This window comes from Microtus ochrogaster, chromosome 5, assembly GCF_000317375.1.
Source record: "Microtus ochrogaster isolate Prairie Vole_2 chromosome 5, MicOch1.0, whole genome shotgun sequence".
In the NCBI taxonomy this organism is placed as follows: domain Eukaryota; kingdom Metazoa; phylum Chordata; class Mammalia; order Rodentia; family Cricetidae; genus Microtus; species Microtus ochrogaster.
In genome coordinates this window covers 69350322-69361167 of record NC_022012.1, presented here as the reverse complement: position 1 = coordinate 69361167, position 10846 = coordinate 69350322, and the positions used below count along the sequence as shown (strand labels likewise).

Below are 10846 nucleotides of genomic sequence, written 5' to 3'. Positions count from 1 at the left end.
TGGTGTTGCCCTCCTTCCACCCTTCCACCTTCATGAGGATGCTGGTATGGAACTCGGGCCAACAAACTTCTACAGCAAGCTCTTTACTCCCTGACCATCTCAGAGCCAAGTAAAAATTGTTCTTAAAGAGAAAAGTCTCCAACATTTGAACACCTGCTGTGAATCACCTAGGAGACATACCTCTGGGCCTGGTTGTAAGGGCGTTTCCAGAGAGGACCAACTGAAGAGGGAAGACCTACCAGGAGTGTGGGGCTGGGGTCCCAGGCTGAATAAAAAGGAAAACAATGAGGCATAGCACACCAGCCATCTCCCTCTGCTTCTTTCTTGACTGTGGACGCTGCGAGAACAGTCACCTCATGCTCCCGCCGACATGGTCCCCAGCTGATGGCCTCGAACTGTGAGCCGAAACAGTCCTTACATTCTCAAGATGCTTCCATGGGGCACTTTGAGGGCAGTAACTGGTACACCTACCTCGCAACTCTTCCTCGAAGATCTCCCAAGCCAGAGAGCTGGCGCATCTCCAGCGTCTTTAAGGCAGAATTAGTTCCATAGCTGATGTTGTCCCTGGCACGGATCTGCTCCTGGAGAACCTGGGCAACATAAAGGTCACTCGGGGTCACTGGCAAATTCACAGCTGTCCTCAGAACATTTCATAATTTGGGAAAGTACGTGAGTGCGCAACCCATTGTTTCATAAGGGAGTTTTTTTGTTTGTTTAAAACTAAGGTTCTCACTGCTAGCCCTGGCTAGTCTGGAACTTGCTACGTAGATGCAGGCTGACCTTGAACTCACAGTGATCTGCTGGCAGAAGGTTCTCTTTTTAGCAGTGAACACAGCTGACCGTAGAAAATCAGGAGGCATAGAAAGAGGTATAACTGGGGCTGGAGAGATGGCTCAGAGGTTAAGAGCAGTGCCTGCTCTTCCAAAGGTCCCGAGTTCAATTCCCAGCAACCACATGGTGGCTCACAACCATCTGTAATGAGGTCTGGTGCCCTCTTCTGGCCTACAGTCATACACACAGACAGAACATTGTATACATAATAAATAAATAAACAAATAAATATTTAAAAAAAAGAAAGAGGTATAACTCCCAACTAAGAGTACCCTAATTCGCCAATAAAACTATGCTCTTTGATTTGTTTATTATTTTTCCTTAGTATAGAAGAAATTTTATTTTCAGTACAATATCTGCTATGCCTTCAGCTGAGTGTAGACTTATTTGTCTTTTGAGACAGCATCTCACTGGCCTCCGATTTGCCCTCCTCCAGACCCAGCCTCCACAGTACAGGAACTACAGGCATATGTCACCATTCACAGCCCCTGTTGTTTTGTTTTACATTGTTTTAATTTCCGCTTTGAATTTCTCTTTGATTTTAGGATGTCTGAGTATCTAAGGATTACTTAGCACTAGAGGGCTGGCCTGGTGGCACAGGTGTGTAATCCAAACCCTCAGGAGGCTAAGGCAGGAAGATTCGGAATTTGAGGCTAGCCAAGGAGACATCACCAGATTCTGTCCTAAAATCTAAAACTGAAAATACAATGAAAATCGTCTTTATTTTAAGATTTTGTGGGGGGGGGTTGTTTTTGTTTATTCACAATTTTAAATTACATTTTATTCGGTGGTGAGTGAGATGTGTGGTCAGGATACAACTTTTAGAAGCCGATTCTCTATCTACCACATGGGTGCTGGGGATCAAATTCAGGTCTTTAGGACTGTGGCAAGTGCCTTCTCCTGCTCATCTGTCTCACTGGCTCTGTCTTTACGACTTAAGTCTCACTGTACTGGCTTATGATAGTCTGTAGGACATTTCATATTTTTAATATACTAAGTTTTGCTTTGTGGCACATGACTGAGTTGTTGGATTTTGATTTATGTATGTGTGTGGGTACCCATATGTAGCTGGAATTTTATTGGGGCTACCAACCAGCTCCCAAATAAAGACACAGAGACTTATTATTAATCATGAATGCTCAGCCTTAGCTTAGGCTTGTCCCACCAGCTCTGTTAACTATTTAACCTGTTTCTATTCATCTATGTTTTGCCTCAAGGATTTTTTTTTTGCCTTTCCTTCATTCTGTGTGTCCTACTTCCCTGCTTACTCTGAGTCTGTGTGTCTGGACCCTGGTGTCTCCCTGTAGTCTCTTTTTCTTTCTTCTCTGCGTCTAAATTCGTCCTCCTCCTCCTTTCCCTTCCTGTCTAGAAATCCTGCCTATATCTCCTCCCTCACTATTAGGCATTCAGCTTTTTATTAGATTAACCAGGTGCCATAGGTAAGGCAAGGTGAACAGCAACATGCCTTACACACTTAGACAAATGCAGCACATCTTTACACAATCAAGCATTGCGCAGCACCATGAAATCCAGACTCGGGTGTCCAGGGCTCTGGAACTGGAGTTATAGGTGGCCATGATCAGACTGAGGCAGGTGCTGGGAACTGAATGAAGTGGGACCCCAGAGCCATCTTTTCAGTATCTACAACCCCACTCTGCTTTTAAAAACCCACTTTAACCCGGAGCTTGGTGAACTTTTTAAACTTTTTTTCAACTCATGCATAATTCGCCTAGGTAACTAATGTTTTTCCTCTCTTCCCTGCCATTCCTGTTTTGGCACTGGGCTGCATCCAAATTTGCTCTTCTTGGCAGCTCTATTCTGAATTTAACTGTCACCTCTCTGAGGTTCCTTCCGCTTTTCCCCGGAACTCTCTAAACTCCTAAGTTCAAGGCAGAGGTTTTACACTGCACTCTCGGGGCCTGAATATGTGAATTGCTTTTATTCCTGGCCCACAGGTTCCCTCTGTTGGAAGACATGACTTTCCTCCTCTGGATACTAGGCCTTTGGATGAGACGCAGCCTTTCTTTCTCATTGGAGTACTTGGTGGGAGTTCCTGAACATAGCAGAAGCATCAGTGGGCTGGAGGTACAGCGAGTGAGGGACCGGTGCCCAGGTCCTAGCCACAGGCTGAGAGGTGAAGCTGGTCTCTGCTCTGGAGCTGCCTCTCCAGTGTCCCCTCACTTCCCTCATAGGGTAAGAGACTGGCTCAGTCACGTAGAGGGAGGCAGTGAGCCTGGCTCCTCCTCAACACTTAAGGCCTCACGCTGTGACTTTGCCAGATTCGCTACCACTGCCAGGCCCTCTTGTCTGTGCCGTCTCAAGGTGCTCAAGAAGGTGGCACAGAGTGTGGCTAGCGAGGAGGCAGGCATGGAGTGACCAGTGTCCCTTGCCTCCTGTGCCAATATAGGGGCTTATTTCCCTGGCTTTGTTCAGTTTGGTAACAATGGAGTGTAATTTGCATTGGCACGGAAAACGGAATTTGCAATTGCCAGGCCCATTATTTCCTAAGGTTCTTAATTTTTAATGAATGAACCTGCTCTATGAAAAAAAAATGTGAACCAGCTACAATCACCTATGAATGACAAAATGTTACTCATCTGAGCACATTCCTGCAAGGAGACTTCAGATCTGACTAATTCGTCTCTGGCACTCTCCCACTGATGAAAGGCACTGGTGGAGTGCTCTCTCTCTCTCTCTCTCTCTCTCTCTCTCTCTCTCTCTCTCTCTCTCTCTCAATGGGCTCAATGGGAAGTGACGCCTATTAAAAGCAGTGAAGAGAGAAAAATACTCATGCTTTCTGTTTGGGCTTCTACAAACTTTGGTTGAGAATAATAAGACACAAGGCCATGATGCTCAAATGCCTTCGGGGTACATACTTGTCACCCAGAAGGCCCCTTCCACATGCAGAGTCCCAGGTCCTGTCCCCAGAAGGACAAAGCTAAGGAATGAGCCTGAAAGTGGATGCAAAAGAGACACAGGGCTCTCCTAGGGTCGCACTGCAATCAGACGCTAAGAAACTCTGGCTTCGCTTTGGTTTTCAAACCCTTAATAAAGAAAATGGAAACGGATTCACAAAAGAGGTGCTTAAAATAAGTAAACACAGTCAACATTTCTGGTAACCAGAGAAACAGAACCCATCCAGCGGGGGCTGGGGTCGGAGTTCAGTTGCTAGAGTGCCTGCAGACAGTGCTCACGATGCCTTGCAATCATCCGAGCACTGCATGGCTGTGGCAGGGCAGGTTCCCCTCCAAAAACTGACATGGCAGCAACCTCTGTAATCCCAGCACTGGAACGGGAGGACGGAAGATCAGAAATTCAAGACCTTTCTTGGCAACTAAGTAGTGACTTTAAAAGATCCCAAACCACTCTGATGCGGATGCTAGTAGTGGGCGTGGCTGAGGGGGTGTGGCTTGGAGGAAGCTGAGGAGCCCGGGGTGCTAGATATGAAGGCAGGGGCTTAATGGAAGCGTTCAATGCTTTCTGTTCCATTGTGCTGTGAGCCTAAAATAGCTAAAAAATAAAACAAAAATAAAAAATCTTAAGGGCCACGCTTTATCACTTGATTTGCTACAGTGGAGACTGAACACAGAGCCTTATGTACTATACTTACCTATACACCCAGCCCAAAATCTGCTTTAAAAAAAAATAGGCCAGGCAGTGGTGGCACATGGCTTTAACCCAGTATTTAGGAGGTAGAGGTAACGTGAGTTCAAGGCCAGCCTGGTCTACAAATTGAGTTCCAGGATAGACTGTTACACAAAGAAACCCTGTCTCAAAAACAACAACCAAAAAGAAAGAAGGAAAGAAAGAAAGAAAGAAAGAAAGAAAGAAAGAAAGAAAGAAAGAAAGAGAAAAGAAAAACCATTACTTATTATGGCTCATTGGTAAAGTGCTTTCCAGGCAAGAAAAATAACCCTGGCTGGGTCCCCAGCACCATGTCACAGCCAGGCGTCCACACAAGCTGTGATCCCAGCCCTGGGGAGGCAGAGACAGGAGGATCCATGGAGCTCGAGATTCAGGGTGAGACCATGTCTCACAACTATGATAGAGATGGGTAACATGAATTCTAATTGTTCTTAATAATATAAAACCCAGAGTCAGATACAGGGGTTAATGCTGAAAGATCGGGGAAGCAGAGCAGTCAACCTCTACCAACACCTGGACCAAAGGGGGTGACCATGTCTCTATGAATCCTATCTCTATCTCTACTGTTGCTGTCTCTTCAAAACCTCAGACTGCATCCATCTCTGTGAATCCTCAGACTGCATCTGAGCTCCTGTCTCCTCCCGCCTTATATTCCTCTCTCTGCCCAGCCATATCCCTTCCTGTTTCCCCCTACCTAGTGCTGGGATTAAAGGTGTGTGATCCCAAGGACTGGGGGCACCTTTGTGTGATCTCTATTTCTCTCTTAGACAGTAGACAGAATCAATCATGTGTAACCCAGGCTGGCCTTGAATTCAGAGATCTGTCTGCCTCTGCATCCCAAGTGCTGGAATTAAAGGTGTCACCACTGCCTGCCCTCTATGCTAACCAGGAGCTTAGCTCTGCACTCTGATCTTCAGGCAAGCTTTATTTGTTAAATCACAAACAACATATCACTACAGAGATGGATTCAGAAAAAAAAATCCATGTCAACCTCTGACTCTACATACACATGCATGATCATGTACACACATACATACACTTATTTTTAATAAATTAAAAATGAAGTATTTTAATTATAATCCAAAAGTACAACAAAAAATCCAAGAGGTATGTTTGATGATATAGTCAAAATTCCATATTGTTCAAAATTTTGACCAAGTAATTCTCTTTCTTAGAATTAATCTTAAAGTAAAAATGATAAAACTGCTGCATAAAGATGTTTTTACGCATGATATCCACAGCATCTGTTACAGATGTTGCATCTTTACGCAAACACGAGGCGATTCAAAAAGGGTATCTCCTATTTGTTTATTTCGGGACCGCTCTCAGTATGTAGCCCTGGCTAGCCTAGAACTCGCTATGTTGACCAGACTGGTCTCAATTCATACCAATCCACCTGCCTCTGTCTTCCAAGTGCTGGGATTAAAGGGATGCACCACCATGCCTGGCTGTCATAGAGAATTTTAAGAACAAGGGGAAACTGGGCAGTGGTAGTCCATACCTTTAATTCCAGCGCTCGGGAGGCAGAGGCAGGCAGATAGCTATGAATTCGAGGACAGCCTGGTCTGCAGAGTGAGTTCTAAGACAGTCAAGGCTACACAAAGAAACCCTGCCTCAAAAAAAAAAGGATGTGTGTGTTGTGTAGAGTTAAGTAGTGAACAAGAAGAAAGAGTATAAAATAAACACAAAGGTTGGTTCCCGCTGTGAGCTAAGAACCTTGTAAAATAGGGCAATGTTAACATCTCCCTTATTATATCAGCAGATTCCTCTTGTATTTCCCACATTGTGTTTATAATCAAGGGGGAAAAAAGGATGCGGCTTTTCTTTTACAGCTTAGAGATGAAAAGGTACATTAACTTTTAGAGTTCTTTTGCAGCTGAAGGAGGCACAGCATTAGCAATGCTGTGAAGAATCCAGGGGAAACATCTGAGCTTTACACCATATTCACAAGACTAAACGTTTACGTGAAGACAGAGACCATTAGAGGGCTGTTGTTTAAAGAAATTCTCGAGCAAAACCGCAGAAGCCCAGTAATGTCAGAAAGGTGCCCTGATCTGCCATCTTGGAACTTTTACTTTAAGTCGCTTCTGGCCTTTGGCAAAACATGAATTGTCCTTCGTTGTCAGTTTGAGAAGCTGTCTTTGGTCTGTGCAGATTATCAGATGTGCCCTTAGGAGACAGGGTTATAGCAGCAATGACTCCAGAGTGGCCAAGTATATGGCCAAGTCCTTCAGACAAAGACGTTTCCCACTCCAAGAGAAAAGAGGCCAGCCAACTTGAGAGACACATGTCTTTTTCTCCCAAGACATGGGCAATCGCTGAAGAAGCTCCCCTCCCCAAAGCTAGCACTGAGTATGGACTCTGTGGGAGTCATCACGTAATAGCATTTATGCACACACGGAGACAGTCCAGGCCCTCAGAGTTGCTTAGGAACTGGCTGCAGAGAGTTCTCCACGAGTCTCTGTCTCCACCTCTTCCTAGACGGAAAGGGATTTAAAAATGAACACGCAACAGAGAGAGGCCCCGCCACACGGAACCGCGCTTCATCAGGTGGGACCTCCCTGCCTGACTCTTCACCCAAGCAGAGGCTGAAGTTTTCCAGGTCCAGCTTGATATGTGGAATGGATTTTTCTGGTATTTAGTTCCACCTGGTGTTTAGTTTCATCATGAGCCCCTCAAAACCTCTCAAATCCCAAACAGAAGTCTCTCCCTCCAGCGTGCAGAAGGTTCTGTCATCCCTACCTTCAGAATAACTCCAAATCTACCCACTAGTCCCCACATCTGCAGCAGCTCCCGAAGCTGAACTGCTGCTGTTACAGCTCTACTTATCTGGGAGCTGCTGCCTGCCTCCTGCCTCCTGCCTCCTAGGGAGATCAGACCTGAAGTCTGAGCAAGCCAGGCAAGCATGCTACCTCTGAGCTACATGCCCGGGCCCTTCGCTTCTACTCTTGGTCCCGAACAACCTTTTTCTTTCACAGTAGCCAGCGCGTGTCCATCTGTAAGCTCTACCAGGGGAAAGTGTCTATCTATTTGATTATCTACTAACACATCCTCAGCACCATGAATATGAATGAATTGCTCTAGCATTTAAAAGAAATGAAGACAGGTGTGGTGGCACACAACTATAATCCTAGCTACTTAGGAGTTGGGGTGGAATTGTGAGTTCCAGACCAGCCTGGACCATAAAACCTCTACATGATGGCTTTAAAAAAGAAAATTGTGTGTGTATATATATACTGTGTATGTATCTGTCATGGTGAACTTATGAAGGTCAGAGGACAAGGTTCAGGCATGGGTTCTCTCTTTCTACCCTGTGGGTTCAAGGAACCAAACTCAGATCATCAAGTTGGATTAGTACCCTTATCCTCCAAGCCTCCTTAAAAGCCAAACCCAAACATCATATCCTGGCTTCAAGGCTTCTGAGTGGCCCCTTCCTTCACCTCACGGCCCTCCAGGCTGCTGGCTGGTCCTCAGTCTACCCCTTTCTGCCTCTGGCACAGGCCCCTGGGTCTCTCCTCCACTCCAGCCTGGCTGTCGTCTGCTGTTTTCTGTCCCAATGTAACCATCTTTTCTAAATAGCACTATAGCTACTCTCCATCCCATTGTCTTATGCTCACCGATATAAGCTAGTGTTGCTATGGTTACTTAGCCTTCACCACCCACATGCCCACTGGAATGTGGTGTGGGGCTAAGGGCGAACCTTCTATCTCTGGGTAAACATGCTAGCTCCTGCCACTCTAGCAGTTCCTGCCTCACCCTAAATCCACTACCACTGAATGTAGCTCCTAGCTCTACGGTTCAGGCCTGCTCTTCCAGGTGGAAGGCTCACAGATTGTCATAGTCCCTATGATGATATGGTGATCAGGACCTCAAAGCAAACTGAAATGTATAGGAGACAGGGGTTGGGATATAGATCAGTTGGTAGAGTGCTTGCCTAGTATAAAGTCCCAGGTTCAATCCCTACCATCATAGAAACAAAGTTTGGTGACACCTACCTGTAATACCAGTAATCTAAAGATGGCAATAGGAAGACTAAAAGTTCGAGGTTATCCTTTGTTTACTAGGGAGTTCAAGGCTACCCTGGGCTATATAAGGTGCTGTCTCAATATACCTATTATTATATATAATTATATATTATTACATATATATAGTGGGAAAAGGGAGATAGTTTGGTGAGTAAAAATGCTTGCCACCAAGCCTGATGACCTATGTTTGATTCCAGAAACCTTCATGGTAGAAGGAAGGAACAGACTTCTGAAAGTTGTCCTCTGATCCCTGCATGTGTATATGTAAACATAATAAAAATAAAATAAAAATTTTAAAATACATATGACAACATAGAAACTATACACTATTTAAAAATTAATTTGTGCAACACTAAATGGACTCAACAGGTAATATTTATGCGTATACTTGTACACATATATGTATGCGCGCACACACACTTATGGATATGTGACAGTAATAATTGAAGAAAAAGTCATGAAGTTAGACTGAGTGGGTGTGACATAGGAGGAGTTGGAGAAGGGAAAAGGTGCGGTGGAAATGATATGTAAATATAATACTCGTGTCTAAAATTCTCTAAAAATTATAAAATGCTAAAAAAATTAATTAGTACTCAAAACGTAAAATGTTCTGTCAACGGGATGAACGGCTAATGAACACTCAGTCTTGTTTCTCTGCTCTTAGTGAGTCAAGTCTAATGGGCAGGGTAAAAGCAACATGAGTTTGGGAGCTGGAGAGAAGGCTTAGTGGTTAAGAGCAGCGGCCATTCTTCTAGAGGAGGGTTCCCTTCCCAGAACCCACATGGAGACTCCCAACCATCTGGAACTCCAGTTACTTTGGATCTGATGCCCTCTTTTGGCCGCTGTGGGCACCAGGCATGGGATGCAGACATATATGCAGAAGAAACCAATAACAACAACATGCATCTGGAGGACATAGGTCAGCGGCAGAACGCTTGCCTAGCATGTGCAAGGACCTAGGTCCAATCCTCAGGGTCCTCTACTTCCAATCTTTTGTGGGGGTGTGTGATAATCAATCCCCAAATCCCCCTAACAGGGATTAGACTAGAGCCAGCTCACAAAACTGCAGGCTAGAATTCCCTTGTCGGGTAATACATGAAGCCCAGGAACCAAATCTCTCGCCCCACTGGTGCTGCTGGGTGCACATGAAACCAGGCTCTTGCCTGTTACTCACAACACTCATTAGCTCCCCTGCCTCCCCTCAGATCTGACATGTCAATAAAGTCCAACACCACACTCCAATACTCTGATTGCAAATCATTCAACTGTACAGTCTACTTTGCTACATGTGGGCTTGACTGGGCTTTCCATACCCAGCTAAGTCAAAGTCAATGCCCCAAGCAGGCAGGACACCATGAAGTCTGAGCTTGTAGAAACCAAGGTGCAGGTCCGTGGATTCGAACCAACCAGATAACAGATTCCACTGCATGGCTCCCCATAAGCCAAAAACAGAGCAAACGCCCTAAGGGGACTTGTGGGGGCATCCAAGCTGTTCCTCCCAGCCCTCAGACTGGCAGGGAAGAGTATATTTATCACCAAGAAGAGGCTTGCCAATAATGCACAGGACTTAGCTTCTGGGGAGTGAAAACAGTTCATGTTAAAGGCAGGGTGGAAAATCCAGCCATGCAGAACTCACGCTTGACTGTATTATAACTCTCCTGCATGAACAAGAACGCTGCTGATGATTTGTGGGAAGTTTCTGAGGAGCACATAATTGATGACATGCTCCACATCACAGGGGGAACGCTAACGGGGAGACTGTGGGTGGAACACGCAGAAACAGGAGACTGTCTCGCTCCACGCTATCAAGTGCACGCGTTGTCCTGCTAGCCTAGAGGCTGCCATTTTATTTTTTATTATCTTTATGTATTTGTGTAGGGGGGCATGCCACAGGGCTAGTGTGAAGGTCAGCGTACAACTGGTGGGAGTGGGTTCTCTCCTTCTGCCGTGTGGGTCCCGGGGCTTGAACTCTGGTCCTCACACTTGGCGGTGAACACCTTTTACCAAATGAGCCATGTGATGTGGCATTCACTCCTAGAACATGAGTGATAATGACAGGATTCTTTATTGAGCTCCTACCATACATAAACATTTTAAGGGGACTCAAAACATGAAAGTTTACAATTTAGTTCTGGTTCTCTGAGGGTGACCTAGGCTAGTAGTGTGATGTCATCCTTCATCCTTTTTTTTTTTAATTTTCAGTTTTTATCATATAAGGAATATTAAGGTGATAGAAGTAATGTGCAAAGTTTAAAAAACATATCTACAAATGAGATGAATCAGGTTATTAGTAGCATTATTTCAGATACAAGTACATTATTTTATATTTACTTTTTATTTTTAAT

At 45.0% G+C, this 10846-nt stretch overlaps 1 protein-coding gene across 2 annotated transcripts in view; it reads right to left on the bottom strand.

The window, feature by feature from the left end:
* The window catches only part of Fam81a (family with sequence similarity 81 member A), a 56124-nt gene that overhangs the window by 19267 nt on the left and 26011 nt on the right, over nucleotides 1–10846 (bottom strand). For both annotated transcript variants that reach the window (XM_026779430.1, XM_005347670.2), the window contains exon 4: nucleotides 472–590. In XM_026779430.1, the coding sequence (XP_026635231.1) occupies nucleotides 472–590 (119 nt within the window). The remainder of the gene's footprint in view (nucleotides 1–471; nucleotides 591–10846) is intronic.